The sequence below is a fragment of the Hakea prostrata genome, chromosome 5, assembly GCF_041222555.1.
Source record: "Hakea prostrata isolate BN-2017 chromosome 5, UWA_Hpros_2, whole genome shotgun sequence".
In the NCBI taxonomy this organism is placed as follows: domain Eukaryota; kingdom Viridiplantae; phylum Streptophyta; class Magnoliopsida; order Proteales; family Proteaceae; genus Hakea; species Hakea prostrata.
In genome coordinates this window covers 9,098,770-9,122,319 of record NC_142604.1, presented here as the reverse complement: position 1 = coordinate 9,122,319, position 23,550 = coordinate 9,098,770, and the positions used below count along the sequence as shown (strand labels likewise).

The window sequence follows — 23,550 nt, the reverse complement described above, 5'->3', positions numbered from 1 at the left end:
TAAAGTGTCTAACTGGCAAATTCCCTTTTCTATTGCTTTTTGTGGTATCTGAATGCAAAAGGAAGCTAAGCAGTTAAGGCACACTGCTATAATGCTATAAGAACTTACGGACATGTGGATGTACTACAGCCCTGACTGCTGATTTGATGAATGATGAGACAGCATCACTTTTTAGACCAAGAAACTGAAACACACAACACAGACAACATGGCACTCAAGACGAGTTGTGACTGAATTCTCTACTCAAATCAACAACCCAAGCTCTACCCAAGAAACACAATGCAGTGCAAGAGCTCCTCCTGGTCGTAGAAGAAGAAGAAACGCCAGCCGACGGGGAGAAGCTCACCGGAAGTATCAGCTTGGCTTGGCTCTCTTGAGAAGAAACCCAGAAGGAAGATTAACTCCTCTGTCTACTCTAATTCGTTGGAGGAAGACTGGGAAGACAGAGACATAAAAAGGAAAGCTAGGTTGAATTCCTCTTCATCTATCTATCTTCTTTAATTTCTTCTTCTGCTGCACCTTTCTCCAAGTACCTTCCGTGCAACGATGCGCAACATGGGGATTGCCCCATCTTCAAGAGGCATAGCTGCCATAGTTGGCGTAGGACCAAAGCTTGGCCGTTCCATCGCCCGCAAGTTTGCCCATGAAGGCTACACCGTCGCCATTCTCTCCCGAGACCTTGGTGTGGGTTTTCATCTGTTAGCTACTGATTTCTTCATTATTTTTTATTATTAAATATACTCTTACGTCTTCTTCTTCTTCTTCTTCTTCTTCTTCTTCTTCTTCTTCTTCTTCTTCTTCTTCTTCTTGCCTTCAATCTATGATGATATGGGTAGGGAGACTCTCAAGATTTGCAGATGAGATAGCAAGAGAAGAAAAAGCGCAGGTATTTGCGATTCGCATTGACTGCTCGGATTCTCGAAGCGTGACAGAAGCATTCGAAGGGGTTCTCTCACTTGGGTTCGTGGAAGTTCTGGTCTACAACGCATATCAACCGGCTTCATGGCAACCTACAAGTATTGTCAACATTCCAATCGATTCTTTCCAGAAATCCCTTGCTGTCTCCACTGTCGGTGCTTTCCATTGCGCCCAACAGGTTTTTTTATATTTTTTTATTCACATCATCGATCAATCCTCAGAAGATTTGCCCAGTTTTAATGTTTTCCTAAAATGAAGCTTGTTCTGTTTCTACCCATCTTTCCCTTTTGGGTTCTTCCGAAAAAGGTTCTTCCTGGCATGGTGGAAAGAGGAAAGGGAACTATCCTCTTCACTGGCTGTGCTGCTTCTCTCAATGGCATTGGTGGATTCGCTGATTTAAGTAAGTAACTATTCCATCTTCTTTCTTTCATTCTGAGCTGAAAAATGATTTTAAAAGAGAGAATTTCTCTTTTGCAGGCTGTGGGAAGTTCGCACTGAGGGGATTATCGCAATGCCTGGCTAGAGAGTTCCAGCCTTTGGGTATCCACGTTGCTCATATTATCATCGACGGCATCGTCGGCGCTCCTAAGTTAGTTTTTGACATCTCTTTCGTTCTTCCTTTCAAAATGAAATTTTTACAAATGGGTCGTTGATATGGTAGATGGAAACATCACTCACAGTGTTTAAAAAAATGGAAACAGATCGGGAGCGTCAGCCTCGACATCGCAGAGATCGTCGTCTGTGGGTGTTGTAGATCAGCAGCTGCAAAGCGGAAGAGAGGATGGTTCTATGGATCCCGATGCATTGGCTCAGACATACTGGAATTTGCATGTGCAGGATCGAGCTGGTTGGACTCTAGAGATTGATCTACGATCTTCTTACCAGAGATTTTTCTGAAATTTCACTTTCTTCTTCTATTTATATCCCTATATATATATATATATTCTGCAATACAAGTTGTATAATATGTCTATCAGTTGTTCTACAAAATATCCCAGTGAAGCAATTCCTGTTATGTCTCAGAACCCAGATGGGCTTTGTGTTCAAATTAAATATCTATTGTATTCAGGTCGATGATGATCAGTTTCATTGTGAATTATTTTACCTAAATAAAGAAAAAGATGGTTCGAGAGGTGTACAGTGCTTGGTTGTTGTCTGTGGAAAAGAAATGCAAGTTGCATCATTGAGGATTCCAGAATCATAACATTTGGAATCTTTCTGTGTCCCTATTTCACACTCCTACTCGGTAGAAAGATGGAAAGAACAACGATCAGTGGTAGCCCACCCAACAGAGGAGATGAAGGCAAAGTGGGAGAGGGAGAGAGAGAGAGAGAGAGAGAGAGAGAGAGAGAAAAGGAGTTGAGTTGAATGGATATTAAGGCTACTTCGTGTCGTCACTGAGGACACAAGGACTTTGGTGCTTTACAGTCTTGTGCTGCAGAATATCTTAGCCACAGACAAGGATAGGCAAATGGGAGAGAACCTGGGGGGGGCATAGGCATCTCATTATTCTCATCATGAGCCCTGGGGGTGACAGGGGACTCTTCTAGGGTCTAATCAGCCAGCAATTTTTTTTCTGTTTTATTGGGTAAGAATCAGCCAGCAATTTAGAAAACCATCATCAGAAGAAAAAGACACTAGCATGTGGCTGTCATTAGGGCCAGGGTTGGGTCATCCAACTCAGTTCTAGAATTATGTATTGTTTTATATGGTTTTATGGGTAAGATAAATGTCAGAATAAGTTCTACCAAACAAAAGAAAAAACACAAGTTCTAGAATTATGTATTGCTTTTTGGTTTCATGTATCTTTTGTTTTATAAAAAAAAAAAAATTACCACCAAAGGTTTGACTAATTTGAGATTGACCCCTGTCTCCAAGTGAATAGGTTACATGAGTTCCAGAATTATGTATTGTTTTTTGGTTTTATGTAATTTTTTTTTATAGAAAAGAATACCTTGAATAATTTGGGATTGACCAATGCCTCTAACGAATAGGCTAGGTTTCTGGCATTCCCTAGTAGTATATGGAAGATCTAGATCTTCTCTGTTCGGGCTCGTTGTCTCTCAATGCCTCCATCCTTAGATTCTTTACAGAAGAGCCTGACACAAGCTTGCCTGTGGTACACGACTACACAGGCAAGTTCAGATATGAAAGAGGAGAGAGATAGGGAGAATAGGTAGTTGGGTGAAGAAAATCGGGATGGAGAGAATAGGAAGTTAGGTGGAGAAGATTTGCACGTGCATATGTAATAGTTTTTCACCCCAAAAATTATATATGAAAAATTATCAGTTTAGAAAAGGATTAAGGTTAGAATTGAAGTCACGTTTAAGTATCTAATTTAACTTGGTCCCATAAGATATTGTGGACAAGATTAGTGCGAGCTAGGGTTTTCAGTCATTGTCAATCAAGACTTTAGGGAACATAACGATTAGCAACTTTCAGGTTTCCTTTTGTGAAAATAGCCACTTAATGTTTGTATTAACAAAAAAAAGCTAAATCAACTTTGCGTTTATAAAACTAACCATAACAGTGACTTTATGCGCACCTTGATTACCTCTTTAAGGGGATAGCTATTACATATAATTTAAACTTAAGACAGAGTTTCACCCCTAGCCCCAAGGGAATTTGAACTCTAACCTCCAATTTAGAGGTGGTAGTTTTTTATCAAATGAGCACCCTTCTGGGTTGAGTGACTACTTTTGTAAAAAGAAACCTAAAATTCCAAATCATGTAATTTTCCAAGACTTAAAAGCTTGAATATGTGACAACCCTAGGTACAACAATAAAAAAAAAAATCTTTAAGATAAATAAGGACAGATTTATTAGATATGATAGATCTGTGAAATGTTTCTATTACAATAGATATTTCGAAGTAATCTGGATCCTCTCCACTTAGCCTGCCCCGTATGGCGTATGCTGGATGAGTGTGACTGTGTGGGTGGAGGGACAGGCAAGGTGGAGAGGATCCGGACTGCGAAGACCATCACAAGCCTGAGAGTTTGGGGAAATAAAAGTTGATAATTGAATTTTGACCTGAAATTTGAAGCCAATAGTCAGCCAAAACCATGCCTCATGAACTTGTGGAAGATTTGGATAAGCTTATCCAACCATCCAACCAAAATCAAATTGGAATTACAATGACCGAAAATTTTGCTGTCCAATACTTTTTCTTCCTTACAAGCCACCACAACCAAAAGTCCCAGTTCTTGTCATGGAAGGAGAGCACTCTGTCGTCGTCCATGCATTTCAGCTTCCATATACATTGGATGTAAACTACCTTGGTCCATGAAACTGTTTATATTCATTTCTCTCACCAGACTGGAAACGGTAGTTGCTCTGACTGGGCCGTTGGTGTAAATTACCAAATTGATTCACACACTTCATTACGTTCCTTTCACCATACTGGTATGCATGGAAACCGTAGTTGCTCTGATTGTACCATTCATGTAAATTACCACCTTGATCCACAAAACTCTTTACATTCCTCTCATCATACTGGTATGCATGGAAGCCATAGCTTCTCTGATTGTACTTTTGATGTGCAGGCAAGAAAGGTGCCGGTCGCATTGCATCTGAAACTGCTTTATAGTTGTAAACATGGCATGGTCCTCTATTTGGTTCTCCCTGTAATGGGGCTTTTCCGTGGGAATCAATTTTCTGACTGTAATTTCGATGTGCAGGCACCAGCATTTGATTTGTAGAATCCCTGAAAGGTGCCAATCTCATTGCATCTGAAGTAGAACCTGCTTTGTAGTTGTAAACATGGCATGGTCCTCTATATGGTTCTCCCTGTAATGGGGCTTTTCCTTGGGAATCAATGTTCTGTGCTTTTGCAAACTGTTTGTTTCCATTGCATGGCCCTCTATTTGGTTCTCCCTGTAATGGGGCTTTCCCTTGGGAATCAATATTCTGTGCTTTTGCAAACTGTTTGTTTCCATTGTATGGCCCTCTATTTGGATTTCCCCGTGATGGGGCTAGTCCTTGGGGATCAATGTTCTTTGCTTCTACAAGCTGTTTGTTTCCATTGTGTGGCCCTCTACTCTTTAGTTTTCCTTGCAAATCAATGCTCTGTCTTTCTGCAAACTCCTTGTTTCTCTTCCTATTTGGAGATCCTTTATGGTCAAATTTATTCCTATGCTTGCTCGCAGGCCTTGTTGTTCTTGTGGCTTTAAGACGCCGTGCTTCCCCACCTCTTTTGTGCTTTTCAGCAAGTACTATGCATCTCTCCTCTTCATTATCCCAGCACTAAATGAAAGAAACATTATAGATAAGATGGTTTGTACTCTTTATCAAGGATGTCAAGTGGAGTGATTACAGATATAGTTATAATGGATGATTAAAAGGAAAAGCAATAAGAGATAAGATTAGGGAATATTGACAGGAATGATCCAGTCGTTGTGCAATAAACACCAATTTGTGCACCAGTGAGGAGTGATATGATGCAACATAGATTTCAGGCAGAAAAGAAAGAAAATGTTCCAATTATAGAAATAAGAAAGCATTACATATGGATAGTTGATTTACCTGTCGAACAGTCCTGAATCTGTATAGATTACGGCCCTTCACAAGCAATGGAAAAAGTGGAGGCAATGTCTTGAAGCCCTTACTCCAGAGTACTTCCACCTTGTGACACACAAAAGTTGTAATCACTAGCATGTTGAAACATGGGGATACTTAACAAGTTCATCCTTCAGAAACCGATTAGTAGGTGGAATCAGGGTATAAATCTATAGTTTTAAGGGACCACAACTAAATGGATCAAAGCAAGGAAAAAAGGGATGATTGATGTTTGGTAAAACAGGTATCCTTCATAAGCCCATTGAACTGCACTAGGTAAATTGCAATATCCCACCCAATAGTCAACCTTATATCTTCCAAAATTCCTCCCACTTACTGCAATCTTACCGTGAAGGTATGTTGTTGTTTTGCTGCACCGTAGCTTTCCTTTACAACCCTTCCTGCAATAGTCCGTTTTTGCAGAGAATCCTTATTTCTTGTTACTTTGTCATATCTATGTAAATCAGAAGCTCAAGTACAATCAAGTAAGAAAACTTTGGTTCCAGATGGAAAACAACACAGATTATGAAATGGTGAGAGAACAAGAAAGATTTGAAAATTTTCAAATACCTCTCATGAACCCTCTGTGTAAACAAAACAACGTCACCAGTACAGACATCACCTGAAAAGGTAGAATGTATTTCCCTAAATAATGATACCACTAAAACATATAAGATTAAATAAAATAAAAAATAAAAAGCACTCTACCTGTACAGTTAATGGAGAATGAGGATCTTGGATATAGTTTTTCACCCATTCCTTCTTGGACCCTAAGAAATGAAAAATTACAATGATTGACTTCCTGAGTATTTTAAAAGGAAAGGTACAAGCTGCAAATATGATTGAAGGATGACAAAATTTTCATCCAATAAATAAAGACAATACTAGATACAAGCAGGAAAAAGGTGTACAAAAACATAGTTATATTATTAAACTGAAACAATAAAATCTCACCACTAACAGCAGAACATAAACCATTAAGTGACAATAATTGAAGAGGTATGAAACAAAATAAAACTTGACACAAGTTGATCTTCCAGGCCAATTATAGGCCATGAGATAATCAGAGCTCAACATATCTAATTGGAGTATGAGATATCATGATAAATAATGTGTAAAACTGTATCTCTCTGCATGAAAAAGCAAACCTCCAATGCTCTTTTATTCGTTGTATACAAACTGCTTTCTTCCCTGTTAATCTCAATCCATGCTTCCGCAAATATGCTTTGCAGTCTGCCAGTTTAAATTCTTTTATATCACTCCCTCCTACAGAGCATTATAAACAAATTATCAGTAACCTCAGATGTTCAACCAGAAGTCCAGGAAAAGCACCTTTCGTTTGCAAGGAACTTGAAGACCATAACCGCAACAAAATTGCAACAGATTGGCTGATCAAGACACATTAGTCGAATATAGTCAAAAGACATGGAAACTGATAATGATGAAAGAGAAAACTAGGATTCCCACCGGATGGATTCATATTAATACATTTCGGTATTTGAGTTGATCATTTCATTTATCCACAATTTTAGACAGCATGAAACTTTCCAAGCGCAGAGACTATTTTGAATTGATAAACAAAAGTGACTCACAAAAAATGTATCACTGATGGCTAAAGAATTAAAACCAATATCTTCGTATTTTACATAAACCAACAGAATCAACAAAGCCTTATCTACCTTTTTTAAGTTACCACACTAATCTTGTTGTTAGAAAAATTTAATACAGACAACATGAAACTTTCCAAAGTGCAGAGACTCTTTTGAATTGATAAACAAAAGTGACTCACAAAAAATGTATCACTGATGGCTAAAGAATTAAAACCAATATCTTCATATTTTACATAAACCAACAGAATCAACAGAGCCTTATCTACCTTTTTTAGGTTACCACACTAATCTTGTTGTTAGAAAAATCTAATACATTTGAAATTATTAATATTGTAAGTCTTTAGAGTCCATGAATACTCTTTCTTTATTTTTTTGGGTTTTTTTTATTTCATTTGCATTAATTGAAGTTCATCTGACAAGAACACATCACCATAGCTTATTTTCCATCATCTTATTGTTAATCAGGGTTGTGAAATGTTACTGAAATGCATTCCCCTATTTAAGTCTTGCACTCCGTCTAAACTACATTCATCTCGGCATTTTCTCAAATTGGTCTACAAGAGCCTAAGACAAGTTCCATCTATGCCTTGCTTTCCATGACTGCACATATCATATGTTCTAGCTCTAGCTTATCAGTACGTCGAGACTTTGGTCATTCCACAAAAGACTTTCTTTGCCAATACGCTAACCGATTCTCTCTAGAGATATGATTAAAAGATCAACATTTTTAACGGATATATTTCTTGGTTCTCAAACATCAGGCATAAACACTCCAGTCTTATGAGGCACAGAACAAGAAAAACTGAGTTACAAACATGACAAATGTTAACTCAGCATTCTCACATCCTAGATTTTCTGACATGCTTAACATTAATAGAGATTATGGATGTATTTATGGATTGTAGAGCCTAAAAGATCTTGGATGATACTTCTCTTGCGTGAAAGGTACAAATCATTAAAATGTACGAGATCAACTCTGTTCAGTACACATAGATGAATTTAAGCAAACGATAATATAAGATAATATAAGTTTAGTGCAGCTGAATCAGATGGATGGAAATTGAAAATTTTCGTGACAAAATTCATGATTTAATAAATTTCTGACACTTAACGGAGGATCTAGGATTCCATCGAAAAAGCTTCAGGAATTCGCCTTACCTTTGAGAAGGTCGATGACTCTGTTGCAGCTATCTTCACCGTCAAACACCTTGGTCGACTTTAAACTATCTTCATTGTCGAACACCTCGGTCGACTTTAAACCGCATTCGTCATCATCACTATCTTCAGAAGACTCAAGATCTGCTTCTTCCTCCTCGTTCCAGTCGCTCCCATCGTCCCTGATGCCGCCACCGCACGTAGGAAACACAAATTCAACACAAGAAATCAAAGGCGTGCGCGGAAGACTATCATCATCCAAAATTTTCACACTTAACAAAAGATCAGGCAAGGAATAGGGAAATAATACCTGCCGGATTCACTACTCGTCTCTTCGTCGTCTACTTCAATATCTTCTTCTGGTTCAGAGGAGAGGTAAACGACTTCTTGCTTTTCTTTCTTCTCAGCCATGTCGTCCACTTCAGTATACTCTGTGATTCAGGGGAAAGGCAAAAGAACCAGGCGAGCGTCATTTTGTGACCGCATTGATCGAGATCAACGGTCGATTTTCAAATTTGTTTGAGCAGGCCAACGGTAAGTTTTATGTAAATCGAGGATACGTGTCGAGCCGTCTATCACGACCTACATTTAATCGTGATGGATTTGATTAATCACTAATGACTAATGAGTATGTATCTCAGTTTTGATAGACGATATAGCAATGACACGATACTGACACGTATCGGAGACTTTTGATTCAAATTGGTACGTACCTTTGGGGCCCGAGAACATTCAAAATTGGGCGAACTTACCAGTTTTTCTCGTCATGGTAGTTATCGGTTTAGCTCAACAGAGCAAGGTTTAAAGTCTCATATTGGTCCAAGTGGTAAGCAGCTTGGTTTGCTTAAGCAAAATTCCGATATCGAATCTTTGTGGATGCAAAAAATTCCGCTGGAAAACTCACCCACCACAGCCAGGTGTGCGACGCGGGTCGAACACCGGTTTATAAACCGGGGTTGACAAACCGAAAAGAAAGAAAAAAAAAACCACACCCTCCGCGTATCCTTCTATTACTCAAAAGGAACGAAGCTCCAAATTAATGAATTGTACAGAGTTTGCAGGTTCATACATAACAAAAACAGAATGGAATTCAGAAAGGGAGCTCCAAAAGTCATCCATCCGGGGCCCCTCCCCCCCCCCCAAAAAAAAAAAAGTGCATTAGATTTTTAAACGCAAAGGTAAATATTGAATCTGGCATTCTGGCCATCGATACAAATCGCCAACAGGAGAAAGTGAAGACAAGGAGATTTCTCATTTCCACCTGCACAGTGATATCTCCCTTGTTCTCTGAGTTTTCAAAACAATTTTGAATGCAAAGCTAAAACATCAGACCTGGTCATGGATGGAAATTGTCAACCACTGAGAAAGAGAAAGAAGAATAAGGGAGAAAAGTATCACAAAGCCAAAACTATTAGAGATTTCTCATTTTCACTCTGAAAGGAAATTTAGCAGTTCCAGACAGATTAATTGAATAGGGAATGGAGACACAGAGACTGAAATGGACCGAAGTTAGGGCAGGATGATCCAATCGGACAAAACCTTTTCTCTTTAAGGTGGGGCTAAAACAGAACATATATTGTGTGCTTTCTGCTACAGAGATCGCTTACAAATACTCTCTGCTACAAATCACACCTAACTAAAAGATTACACAAACTACCGATTCTGTCTCAGGAAGGACACCCCCCCCCCTCAAAAAAAAAAAGCCAAGCTCCCCTCCTTCCCCCCTGCAACAATTCATCGTATACCGTATACCCAAGCTTTTGAACATCTACTATTTGCACCAAGTGGGGTTGTGGTTTCGTGTCGGCACTGGTAAACTACCACTTGTTCAGCTCCATCAGCCAGCCATTGTGGCAGAACTGTACTTCCAAGGGTTCAAATGCACAGGTGTATATATATTTCTTATTTTAAACTTATTGAGCCTTTGCTAGTGTTCGACTTGATACCCCATGCAACAATTTGACAAACCCAAGGAAGCTCAATTTCCCGTCGGTATGCCTTATCCAATCATGCAGAACAGCATGGACTGGGACGGAAGGACCAAGCCCAAGTTCCTGAAACAGCATTTTCAAAATTAAAGATTAATCCAGGCTCCTGTATGCATGGTACAGCGCATATATGCTAACAGCAATTCTTCCACTAGGCTAATCATAGAGATCCATGAATTGAATCTGTCTGGGAATAAATGTTGTGATCAACAAGTATACATACCGAAGCAAGTTCATCAATGACAATTGCCCTGTTCCCATCCTTCTCAAAGATTTCATATGCACAACGAGCATGTTGCTCCCAACGGTCAAGTGCCTCAAGTTGATGTACACTTAAGGCTGCAGCACAAAATTCTTCAAAATCCATCCTTCTGTACTGAAGTGCAAGTAGCTGTTAAATTAAGGCAGCAATGTTAAAGTTCTTTAACTCTGTAAATCATATAATGATAACACCAAAGTCTTTTCAGGGGAAAAAGTTCATCTGCCATAAATGGTCAAGGAGAAAAATACCGATGCAAGGAAATCATGGGCACGTGACTCTTTCATTGCATCTGTTCCATTTTTTATCAATGCCTGGCAAGAGAAAACAGCTTGAACATGCTTGAGAAGTATCTAGAAAAGAAATTTAAACATTCTGTAGGAAAATAAAAAGGATACTTACTGCCTTAATACTTTCCAAGTTTATGCTGTTATTTTTATTTGGCTCTAATAGTACAAACTGCTCTTTCAAGTAAGATAGTTCATCCACAGTCAAAGTTTTAGACAGTGCCTGCCACAAAAAACAAGTAAGAGGAGAAAATGAAACTTTTCTTTCTTTTTGGATGTGTACATAAATCTGATGGTTTTAAACATGCAATAATACAGCCTCAAATAACTATTAAAGCATACATGGGGATGAATTGGGGCATGGAATCATTTCATGTTGCATGACAATGGGAAGAATTTGACAAAAAGTAGATGGAGGAATAGGGTCTGAATGTGTGTAGGTAACCATAGACCAGAAAATAAACAAAAAGTTGGGGAAAGAAGATGATGGAAAGAAGGAAATCTTAATATTATTTACCAGATCCTAGTTATAGCAACTAGGATACGACTCACCTAGAAACCCTCTTGGATATTACCCACCAGATCTAGTTCCCATGATCGACAAGGCAAGATAGCATTAAAGCTCTTAGCAATCAGCATGCAATTCAGCAATCAAATCTGTCTTCCATTTCCCATGATGGGGGTAGTTAAAAAGGCTTATCAGACTTTAAAGCTCAGCTTCACACTTCCTGACTAATAGCTAACTAGGTAGCTGACTGACCCTAACTCACTTCCTATAATTAGGAAGCACTGGGCCATCCTCTTTTCTGGAGGTATGAGCAGCCTACTGACAACATACCATGTAACTAGTTTTAGTTGGACCATCTAAAGAATCAAAATCAAACCAGCTGAACCACAGTTCAACACTAAGTGCTGAACCACGGTTCAACACTAAGTATAGCTATCATTCTACTACTACTCTTACTTGGACAGCTGCTTTGGACTTGCAGATGTAGGTCTGTGGATCTGGACCATTTAGGTATTCAGATACACGTTACAAGATTACTTCCAATCCTATACTGCAAGAAGTAGAGAAATCAAAGTAAAAGCATCATTCCATTCTTTGTCTTCTATAAGTGTATGTCACTCAGTCACTCCATCACCAATACCATGCAGCCTATGTATGATTTATGTGACTCTGATTGTACCTGTGAAATTTCTGATTGTATAGCAGAAAATCAGGTTAAACTATAGGTTGAACTTAAACAACTAGTGATCACTAGAGAAAAACAGCGCCCCAGAAGTCCTCATCTTGCAGGATAACATGTTCGGATACAAGTGTTATTGTTTGTTTTAAGGTGACTCAAGTTGCCTTAGTTTAGAAAATTTGTGGTGAAGTATTACCCAAGTTATTAGGGTTAAGCCATATAAACAGCATTTAGGAAACAAGCAAAAGGTATAAACATTAAATTACTGGGCAATTATACCGTACATATCCATGTGTGACCATCCATGATATCAATTAGAAGGAATCAAAAATAACAAAACAAAAAACTGCAACAATTAAGACTGTTCTAAGACTTCACTCCTTTCATGTAGTGGAATATAGAAGCAAGTAGAGAAGCATATTATTCTTCAGTGAAGTAAACAAATCGACAGTTACCATACCAGCAGAGCTGCCTTCCGCAGAGATGATGAGCGCATGTATGCTTTCATAAGTTTGAATACTAGAATATCAAGGGGAACTTTTATATCATTGTACTTTCTAATCCAAGGATGGCCTGAAGAGGAGGGGGAAAGAAGAAGACAACTAAGAACAGTATTTTAAGGAAGATAACATTGGACACTTTCGGGTGGGGGAGGGGGAAGGGAGACACTCACATAGGGCTTGAGCAGCAGTTAATCTTTTGCGTGGATCTTTGTTCAATAAGCGCTTGACGAAGTCCTTTGCTTCCAAAGACAAGGTAGGCCAAGGTGGCTCATCAAAACTTGGATCAGCTTTTAGGACTGCTCGAAAGATTCCAGATTCAGTCCTGGCCCAAAATGGACGACTCCCACATAGAAGAATATAAGCAATAACACCAATGCTCCACACATCAGCTTCTGTACCATAAGATCTATGAAGGACTTCTGGTGCAACATAATATGCACTTCCTACAATGTCATTAAGTCTTTCGTCTGCAAAGCAGTCAAATCACTGGAAACTGTTTATGAACAGTCACACACAGGAAACCTAAAAGACCAACAGAGAGGTCATATGAGGAGTAAGGACCAACCTGGTTTGACAAAATCTGACAAACCAAAGTCTATGGCCTTCAACTCTGAGTTTTCATCCTTAGAAGTGAAAAGGAAATTCTGAGCCAGATAAATGGTAGATTCCAGAGTAAGAATACATCAAATTAAACAAGATAGAAACACAATCTTATTTAGTAGAAGAGGCAGGAAGTCGGTAAAGAATAAACTAAATACAATTGTCTAAAATGAATACGATTGACAGGATAAATTCAACGAGATCTTCAGCAATAATAGACTTCCAAAAAATTGATTACAGTGGACCATCAAAATGTTGAACATTCTTGGATGCCTATATAAGGGACTAGCATCTTCTCTCACTCAAGTACCTATATACTTTTAATACTCACTTTCCGGACAACGAAAGGGAGAAAAAGATTAGCCTCTTCTGAAATCAAAAGCAAAAAGAGAGGAACCATCTTGGTTACATTCTAAAATCCTACATCCAATCTCGTCCAGACATCGGGATTTCCAACTATGATTAATGTCATAGACCAGCATTCCCTAATAAGTCCAACATAAGACTTTCCATTTCCTTTTATCCCCAAGAAGAGTTAGTCTTATATGAAACACTTTAATTGTTCTATGGCAATAACACTTACAGAGGATTCAAGAAAGCAAAATCTGAAACCCAATGAAATCCCTGAGATGACATTCATTCTTCTTCCCCCCCCCCCCCCCCCCCAACATTCTAAAATCCTACATCCAATCTTGTCCAGACATCAAGATTTCCAACTATGATTAATATCATAGACCAGCATTCCCTAATAAGACCAACATAAGACTTTCCATTTCCTTTTATCCCCAAGACGAGTTAGTCTTATATGAAACACTTTAATTGTTCTATGGCAATAACACTTACAGAGGATTCAAGAAAGCAAAATCTGAAACCCAATGAAATCCCTGAGATGAAATTCATTCTTCTTCCCCCCCCCCCCCCCAAAAAAAAAAAAAAAAAAAATTCTGCTGACCAGAGCCAAGTAATTTATCATTTCATTGAACAAAAAGGAGATAAAATGACTGATGTTGTAGCCATGCATCCTCTAAACAAAAATTAACCAACCATAGATGAGATATAGAATGCCATTCATACACCAATGAATCCCAGCAGGAATTAAAATAATATGGTGCACCTGACAAACTCGTTACAGGATAAACCCACACTAAATACTTGACCATATCAACATACAATCTGTTGAAAACTCCAGTCATTTTATAGAAATCAGACCACAGAATAAGGTAATATCGGAAAACAAAACATTGCCTTTATAATTAGAGTAATTGTTCTGATGCCCCAACACAGAAATCTTAATACACTGACACCCCCCCCTTTTATGTTTCATAAGCATAGGTATCTCGGAGTTGGACTTGCATTAGACACATTAGTCCAGCCCATTAATGTTTTCCATTAAATCACCGTTCAAGGTAAAAAATTCCAAAACTACCCCTAATTATATATGAGATGACCATAATACCCCTACCCTAATTTGGGTTGTCTTCTTCCCCTTGGTTAATCCCCTAAAAACTAATCTGCCATTGAAAGCCATCAGTTGATCCATCCTGCTCTCACTTTTCTCAACCCACTCTCTTCCTTACCAGGCATCTTTTCAGTTCTTGTAGCTCACCCCCCCCCCCCCAAAGAAAAAAAGAGCACTAGGTTCATCTGAACAAGGCATCCATCAGTATTACTTTTCCACTCTGATCAAGCACTGGTGCCTGGAGCAAGTCGCTTGAACGCTATTAGATGCAGAGTGCAGCACTTGGGTGGAGATTCTGTGTACTCGCCATTAACTCTGTTGTTGAGCTTCAGCGACAGGCCTCCTACCGAAATGGCTCCTCTATTTCTGGATTGTGATTTCGAGCATTGGCTCATTGTCATCGATAAGCCTGGTGGTGAGGGTGCTACCAAGCAGCAGATGATCAATTGCTATGTTCAGACTCTAGCGAAGGTCCTTGGAAGGTGAAGTTCACTTTTATGTGTTGAGTTGTTGGGTTCCAAATTTTATGGGTCCTTTTCCCTTTGATCATTTTGTTCATTATATATCTACCAAATTTAGTGAAGAGGAATCGAAGAGGAAAATTTACAATGTTTCACAAGAGACGTACTTTGGTTTTGAAATGAAATTGATTAGGAAACATCAACTAAGCTGGAAGGTTTGTCAGGATCAGCTCATATTTCACTGTTTTTGTCTTTCTGTCTTATGAATGGTCGTTTTTTGTTCGCATGTCTTCCTGAAGTCCTCTTTATGCTTCCAGATTCATATGTGGATGCAGAACAAGGAAGGGTTAACTAGCGAGGGTTTGGCAGGGGGTTGAATCAATGGAACTTAAGAAGATGGATGGGGTTTGATGGGCCATCTTGGGGAAAAAAAGATTTAGGGCGCACACGGAGGGTAAGTCCACCTGAGGATTCTACCAAGAGAAACTGAAGGAAGACTGATACAGTTGATGCTCCTATCACTAGGTCTGTTGTTCATGGCTGATCTACAAAATCAATTCCTGAGATTCTGATTTCTTATTGTACCATATTCTTCAAGCTTCCAAAGAATTTTGAAAATCACCCATGTAGAAAACCTTAAGACAGAAGAGCTAACAATACCATAGACAGGTTACTGAATCTCTTTTCTGGGTTTGCTTTCTTTACAAACTGCAAAATAAGGTGCTCAGGAATATACTGGACTTTTCAACTTTAGTCCTCACCCCTATAGAGGGGTATAATGGTCTTTTTGCTTCTAGTACTAACAGGTCTAACCGAAAAAGGGCGTGTCTATATGAAATTTAAAGTGGGCGTCAGTATATTAAGGTTTCTGTTTTGGGGTGTCATTGCCATTTGCTCTTATAGTTCAAGTCACTCTTTGGCACTAAGCAATCAATCTCTCCATGCAAGTCATTGAATACCATATTCAAGAAGTTTCTACATGCATTTAACTACTATATCTATATATCTATTTGCTAGGTGGAAGCTGCTCTGCCACAAGCTGTCCAGGATATACTGCCCGACAGTTCTCTTCACCTGTTCCTTTTTATTTGTTTCTGTTATTATTCTTCTTTCTAGTACAGAAATGCCAACCCAACCAACTGCACATTTTGTCACAATTTATTCATTCAAGAAACTCACTTCTTAATCACCAGAGAAATTTCTAATTAGTTATATCTGTTTATGACAAAATTTTTGACATTCTTATCCAACTAATCCTCCTAATTCTCTGCTATATATATCATAGTCTTACATGGCCAGTTGATATCTACTTAGATTCCTCCATAATTTCAAAAAGATAATCCTAGATGCTTAAAATTACTGCAAACCTAGCTGTTCTACATGAACACTGTTCTGTTTTTCTTACAGGTAAAGAGTGATTTTATTAACAAAAAGAAGGAAGAATGTTTACAAAGCAGGGAACCTAGAGCTCCTCCACAACAACAGATAAAGAAAAAGGAAAAGTGAAGGCCATAGCTCAAAAGGTTTGTATATCATTTTGATTAGCTCTCATAGAGCAACTTAACAGGAACAGTCAACAGGATGTCCCAAACTGTTCAAGTTTTGTACTCTGCAAAGCCAGAAGTAAATAACTTAGAAAACCAAGATTATCCAAATCATCCTGTCAATTTTTGGGTCAGAGATCTTTCCAAAGGAACTTAAGGAATAGAACAGCTTTCCCCTTCCTTCTATGCACGGATATCAAAAACAATTCTGAGTTACCTCATAGCGTAACAGGCACCAAAATGATAGGGATGTCTATACCTCTGGTTTAAGATCCCGATGGACCACACCTTGGAGATGGCAAAATGCAACAACATTCAATATCTGCACCATAACTGCCCTTGCATCATCTTCTGAGTACTTTCCACCCCTATGGAAGTAGCAAGAGTTCTTAAGAGCTACAAACTACTAACAAATCAAATTGATTTGCATAGTCACCCACATTTTTAAAGCCAGAAAATAGCAAAAGTATAGCAATTTTAACTTCAAGCAAGTTGAAATGCACTAGTAAACTAATACCTTGAAAGAATCCGATCTAAGAGCTCTCCTCCTTCACACAGCCTGAAATGTACATAAACAAATCAACAGAAGTTAAAATATGGTTCAAGCAAGCAATAAACAGCACCATTTGATATCCAATTCATACATGCCAAGTAGATAGGTCTTATACACATCAAGAGAAGACAAGCAACAGAGGGGGGGGGGAATATAGACTCGCAAATGGACTTTGGAAGCAGAACAGTGAAGTATTTATCAGGTTGAAAAATGACAGAGGTTTTACATGTTCATTTCACCAGTTTTTTGGTTCGTGAAAATAAGGTGACAAGTAAAAATGGGAGATATTAAGGAGATAAAGAAAATAAAATGGAAATTGCAGGAATTTGTTTGAAACGATAGAACAAGCACCGTTACATGCATCGGGAAAATCATGTAAGCTCAAGAACCACCCCAAATTCCAAGTGATGTCAGATGTTGCACCATTAAGGTAGCTTACAGAAAGTAGGCCTACATAATGAACATGTCAAGTATGACTTCTGCAAAATTAAAAATAACTAGTTGCTATCATTTTAAAATTCTTGATTTTTTTCCCCTGCTATCGATGTGTGTTCACAATTTTTACGATGTAATTAAAAGATTAAAGAGCAATATAGATATTTGGAAGAATAAAAAAGTAACATAAGGCATATACATGCAACATATAATAAATTTACCCCCCAAAAAATATTTGGTGGTTTTCATTCTAATATGGTTTTTAAACCTGTTCTTGGATATATCTATTTTTCTTTGTAAGAACCCGGCTTGCTGAATTTTCAGGTAACAAGACATCACCTCTACGTTTTCTAATAGAAACCAGAACTAACTTAGGGATTGTGTTAAATGGTTTGACTAAAGGTACATATAAAAACAGAAGTTGTTTGGACTTCTTCATCCAAACTTGGGAGAAGTAGTGCAAAGCACTGGCAGAGTTCTTCAGGTCCACTCACTCCATCTTAAGCTTAAATTATGTCATTTCAGTAGCAGAATAATCATCAGATCATATCTTAGTTATGGTTGATGCAACTTAGCTCAGATTCAATGACTCATTGGCCAAATGTTACTAGTGCCCATCAATTTTTTTTTCTAGTGGTACAAGATCCTTCTGTCCAGCACTAGCTGGGACTAGGACTCCAAAATTTATCAGAATAGCATATGATCATTTGGGATTTTGATCTTCACTTCAGCACTACAGATTCTATAAAACAAATTCCAAGAACAACTACAAAGAATCAAGCAATCTATCTTGTGAGATTGAATTTTAAATAGCTATTCTAAGTTCTAAGCTTACTCCATCACTATATAGACGTTGTCATGGTCTTCATACGCATCATAAAACTGCACTAGATTGCCACATCCTGTCAAAGCTCTCAAGATTTTCACCTCTCGCCTCACATCCTCAATGGCAATGGCTGTAGTCATCTGCCAACAAGGGTTTAGACCAACATTATTAATAAGACACATGGAATAGCATCTAGAACCATGCAATGCCTGTACACATCATAAATCCACAGAAAGCGCACAGATCTCTTTAAGAAATAAAATTTTGTTGGTTTTCATCAAATATTGAGTCAGATAGTTACAAGGATTAATTAAATATTGCCATTTAATGATCATTCGAAATAAATCAATTTGACTACCATACTGCGCAAGCTCCTTGTTAACAGACATAACAAATCACATTTAAGAAGATTTTATTCAGTTCCTAATCAATTACTACTCTCTTCTAGTGGTTGGAAAACTGTTCTTGGTTTAGCCTCATCTTCCTCCCCTTACGAAGTACAAAATCCAGTGGGAAGTTTTGAAGACTTATGGAGCTAGTGCCGGTTTGGAACACCACCAGTGACTGAAGCAGTACCCCTTTGATGGTTTCTCAATCCGATCTCTCACTCGAAGAAGACAGCCACTTGATTAGTATAAAATACGAGATTATGAGAGACTTCTTTTTTCAGTTATTGTTTTACTGTCCAACCAAGCTGCACCTCTACATCATAAGTTGTCAAAGACCGTCCATGCAAAATGTCAAAACATTCTCAGCCGAGGCACCAGTTCCATGTCCCAACAGAATATTCTTAGGTTCAGAATCTAGGTTCTCAAATCTCATCCAGTGGTCCACCGTTGTCTCTGGATACCAACTCAGCCAAGATATTTTCCTTTTAACTTCAGCCCTTTTGGTTCCCTTTAGGTTCATGACACTTTTGGCTTTTTAGGCTCTCAAATGTCCCCCCCCAACCCCCTTTGTCCTCCTCCCTGCTGCTTCCTCCATGCCAGCCTGGTAAGCTTGCCACCACTACAACTTTTTACAAGTGATGGCTTTTATCAACCCAAAAGTTTAGTATGACAGCCTAGGTTTGTGGTGTACCAAAAATTTTCCTTTTCAACTTAGCCCTTTTTGTCTCATTGCCAGGTCATGACCGTGGAGATCTTTTCCAAGCCAAGATAATTTGTCCTCTCACCTTCACACCCAGCCCGCCCCCCTATTTATAAACTTTCTTCGATTTTCTTGTTGCTCTGTTCTTGTGGGTTCCCCTTTGTTTTTGTCCTTTTTTTTCCTTCTTTTCATTTTTTTAATATAATTTTTTTTTTTTTTTGGGGAAAAAACTATTTATAAACAAGTGAAACCATTGGCTTTTAAAAGATCACACCCAAAAGATGTAGTATGACTTAGGGCCCTAGGTTTGTGGTGTACACTGCACATAAATTTTCCTTTTCAACTTCAGCCCCTGGTTTTGGTGGCCATATGGCCTAGTTAGGTCATGACACTTGTTGGAAAACTTTTTTTAGGCCCTACAAATAGTGCCATAACGTCCAAACTCCTTGGGTGCCTCGGGTCACCTTGCTTTTTCTCTATGTCCCAGCACCATGGTAAGCTTGCCACCACTACAACTATTTATAAACAAGTGAAACCATTGGCTTTTAAAAGATCACACCCAAAAGATGTAGTATGACTTAGGGCCCTAGGTTTGTGGTGTACACTGCACATAAATTGATCGATATCACATATCACCACAAGTTTCCTTCAAATGTCTTAACTACAAGTTCACTATCTTTTTTTATTTTTCTTTTTTTTTTGTGGGGGGGGGGGGAGAGAGCAGTCCTTCAAGATCTGACTGAAACTGTTAAGTCCACCAAGAGTTGGTCAGAATTGAGACCAATAAATGTTAAGTTACTGGTATTTATCTGAAATCAATTGCAATTATTTAACCTGATACAAAATCAAAATTTCGGTCAAGTCTCTGCTTCTTTTGTTTCATGGCTGGTTTTGCTTTGGTAGCCTCAAATACCAAGATATTTACCAAGATCTAGAACTACACTCCTTAGAACTTATCTGCATGTGTTGTTAAAAAAGAAGGTAGTTAACAGCATCCATGTATGCAAAGGTTTAAAAAAAATTAGTAGGAAACCATTCAAACAAAACTATTACAGTGTTTTTTTTTCTTTCTCTCAGGCTTTTCTGATTGATCTTTCCTGTTGCTTCTCTTCCTCATTTACATTGCAGTTTTGTATTTAGAAATTAATCTGTATTTTATTCCATCAAGATACACACTTGAAACCAGAATGAAATCTCAAATCAAAGATTTTAACGGATTTTAGAAAACCTGGAAGCATATTGCGAATTTGAAGAACAGATAGAGGGCTGACGTTATTTCGGCTCCAATCAACATAATCGTCAGTTCTGTCAAATGGCCAAATCTATCAAGTGAGTTTCACTAATGCTCTCTATGTCAACCGCAGTTCCCTAAAGTCACTACGCAGATCCATCAGAAGCAGTCTCTGATCCCGTGAAGCAACGTCCACTTTCAGTTTTTAAGTTTCAAGTGACAGTGAGTTAACACTTGAAAGTTGCATTTCAAGGAGAAAATGTATTTTAAAGAGAGAAGCATACATCAGATTCAAAAGATTACGGAGCTCGCAAGATAATATCTGAACAATTGGCGCCATTTAAAGTAGTCTCCGAAAGGTGGAAGCTCCGGGATTCACCAGTCACTCAAATAAACCAACAAAAAAGGAAAAACTTGTTCTGTCAATCTACTGATGCATGAAGAAAGAGATTCGATACCTTTGCTTTTGGGATGACTTTAACGGCAACTTGTTGACCCTTGAGCTCCCCTTTCTTAAACTTAGCGGCACAAGTATACCCAAAATGACCACGCCCGACCTCATCCCCAAGCTCATACTTGTTTGCGAAGTGCTTGGAGAATCCAAAGCTCTTATCAAGCCCAGCTACGGCCTCCGTCTCACCTCCTTCTGGTATAGCAGTCTCGTTTGGCTTCACTGATCCATGGCGCCGCGCCAACAGCGCCCGAATGTGCTTGGCCGGAGACGGTGGTGGGAAGGGACGCTTGAAAAACCTCCTCGGTGTAGAGTTTGAGCTCGAATTTGCTGGAGATTTCTTAGAAAATAAGTAATGTGCAGGACTTGGACTGTAAAAAGGGAAGAAAGGAGACTTCTTCACCACCTCCAGATCCTCTTTCTGCTGCTGCTGCTGATGATTTTCGGCTCCTCCATTAACTGTTTCAGTTGGAGGAGGAGGAGGGGAGGAGAAGTCTTGGGAGGTTCTCCATGCAAGACCAGCTCCTCTTTTCTTGCGTAAGGATTAGGTTTCGTGGAAGGTGTGGAATTGCAGAGGCCCATTGATCACTAAAACCACAATGCAAGAACAAATTCACCATATACTACTGCATATCTGGTTAATCACCTCTCTCTCTCGTTGTGCTCTCTCTTTCTACTTCTACTTCAAAACCCAAGAAAAGAAAAAAGATTGATAAAGCTAGAAGAACAGAAGGTAAGAGAATTTTGATCGGAACAAGAGATCTGAGAGTAGAAAGAAGGAAACTAACGGTGCTTTCGCTTTTTTCTGATACAGTGTTTACACATCAACGGGCAGATTATCCAGCCTGAATATCTTTCTGCCACGTGGTGTTCATCTATTCCGTTAGCAGTATTTTTTCAAAAAATATAATCTGTATTTATTAATTGCCTCATTACGCGCGGAATTTAATACCTTCGTCACAAGAACCGGTGAGCTTTCATGTGCAATAAATTCTGGTGACGGAGTAGACGGATTTCTAGGGCGATACTTATCTGACTGATACATCGGGATATATATGATATCGGTGATTCGGTGCTACTTACTCTCACGCGCGCGTAGAATAGCGAGCCATAGTTATCCATTCAAACTTGGTTTGGTCCGGTTTATCAGTTCAAACTCGAAGCCGAACCAACACTAAAACCTGATAATATAATAAGAATTGGTTTTGGTTCACTCGTATCATGGATTCCATGCGGTCCAACCAGATCGAGTGAAGCAGTTTTTCTAGAAAATATATTATTATCGTCTTTTAAAATGCATATATGCATGGGTTACGTGTACGTGAACCGTTGAAAAGAGAATATCCGTTTTTTTTTATTATATAAATAATATAAAAAAAGAGATACAAAATGGATATATATGTGTTGTCTGATGTTAACTAGTGATCTTGGTTGTCTTTAGTGCATGTGGACCTTGATGGTGATTGGTGGGTGGTAGTGGGGACGTTAAAGTCAGATGGTTTGGCCGGGTTAGACCCGAGTTAGTATGGACCAGACAACAGACATCAAAGAAGATGGGTTGAGAGGTTGTTGTTTTGTTGTTGCGTTGGTATCTCTTGTACGGCTCTCGAACGTGATACGTGACACTTTTGAGATTTACTATGATCTCTCGTGCTCGCAATCAGATTCATTGAATCTCAATAATGTTACATATAGTTGCATAAAGGATACTCAAATGACAACGAACATAGACTTCATGTGATCTTGTCTTTGTGTAACCTCGGATTATTGTTTTAAAGGGGAAGAGTAATTCTTTAAGAATTAGATCTTCTAGCACAAGAGGTAGAGGATTGTGTTCCCTACTATACATTTAAGAGATATCTACCTATGAGCGGTTATGGTACTGAAACTGCTTCGGTCCTGCGCATTTAATGCGCAATACTAAAGCAAAGTCTGTTATGGTACACTTTATAATGCTCAGACGAAGACTCTCTTCCTAAATATGTGGCTAAAAAGTGTGAAAAGATCACAATTATAGTTTCAAACAAAACCAAAACCAATAGAAGTGTAGATGAAAGCGTCAATATAATTGGTATATATGTTTTTCTTATAATCATTTTACTCCCACGCATAGAATCCTTTTCCATTTCTACCAAAAGATAACTGCCAGATGCAAGATCAAGTGCCCTTTGTTCTTCCTTAAAAAATGAAACACCTGAGATGTTTGAACAAAACAAGAAGAAAGATAAAGACAAGTGAATTGGGTCCCCATGTTGCGCTGTTACATGTACTTTTTCTTTCACCCTTTTTGGTGAACAGTGTGGTCCAGAACTGCCTCCACACACTAAATTAATGGGCTGGTGACCAGACCACAACATAAATAATTTATATCAATGTCCTCTCATTGATCATACTGTTCAAATGGAACAACCAGAGAGGAACAAGGATCTTTATTCTT

At 38.6% G+C, this 23,550-nt stretch overlaps 3 protein-coding genes and 1 pseudogene across 4 annotated transcripts; 2 read left to right on the top strand and 2 right to left on the bottom strand.

The window, feature by feature from the left end:
- On the top strand, positions 1-2,099 carry LOC149014950 (NAD(P)-binding Rossmann-fold superfamily protein). Of its 2 annotated transcripts, none has more exons than XM_089155661.1 (5): positions 1-682; positions 837-1,096; positions 1,177-1,318; positions 1,396-1,507; positions 1,620-2,099. In XM_089155661.1, exons 1-5 carry the CDS (start codon positions 547-549, stop codon positions 1,813-1,815), a joined length of 846 nt encoding a protein of 281 aa, XP_089011787.1. In that variant the 5' UTR covers positions 1-546; the 3' UTR covers positions 1,816-2,099. The 2 variants fall into 2 exon arrangements, with proteins under 2 accessions (XP_089011787.1, XP_089011788.1); XM_089155662.1 differs by having other exon boundaries at positions 3-682; positions 1,225-1,318; positions 1,620-2,096.
- Positions 2,100-3,739: 1,640 nt separating this feature from the next.
- On the bottom strand, positions 3,740-9,308 carry LOC149014949 (uncharacterized). The gene is made up of 8 exons (XM_089156892.1): positions 8,551-9,308; positions 8,244-8,422; positions 6,624-6,741; positions 6,184-6,245; positions 6,046-6,097; positions 5,824-5,929; positions 5,443-5,541; positions 3,740-5,163 (listed from the first exon to the last, which is right to left on the bottom strand). Exons 1-8 carry the CDS (start codon positions 8,649-8,651, stop codon positions 4,192-4,194), a joined length of 1,689 nt encoding a protein of 562 aa, XP_089013018.1. The 5' UTR covers positions 8,652-9,308; the 3' UTR covers positions 3,740-4,191.
- A 620-nt stretch (positions 9,309-9,928) lies between these two features.
- On the bottom strand, positions 9,929-22,009 carry LOC149014947 (CDPK-related kinase). The gene is made up of 12 exons (XM_089154958.1): positions 21,602-22,009; positions 21,121-21,557; positions 18,352-18,482; positions 17,046-17,087; positions 16,788-16,896; positions 13,030-13,108; positions 12,635-12,931; positions 12,422-12,534; positions 10,890-10,997; positions 10,739-10,801; positions 10,452-10,619; positions 9,929-10,294 (listed from the first exon to the last, which is right to left on the bottom strand). The coding sequence occupies exons 1-12, from the start codon at positions 21,693-21,695 to the stop codon at positions 10,154-10,156; spliced, it is 1,782 nt and encodes a 593-aa protein (XP_089011084.1). The 5' UTR covers positions 21,696-22,009; the 3' UTR covers positions 9,929-10,153.
- Positions 13,122-16,490, top strand: LOC149014948 (multiple organellar RNA editing factor 2, chloroplastic-like; annotated as a pseudogene).
- Positions 22,010-23,550: the final 1,541 nt, after the last annotated feature.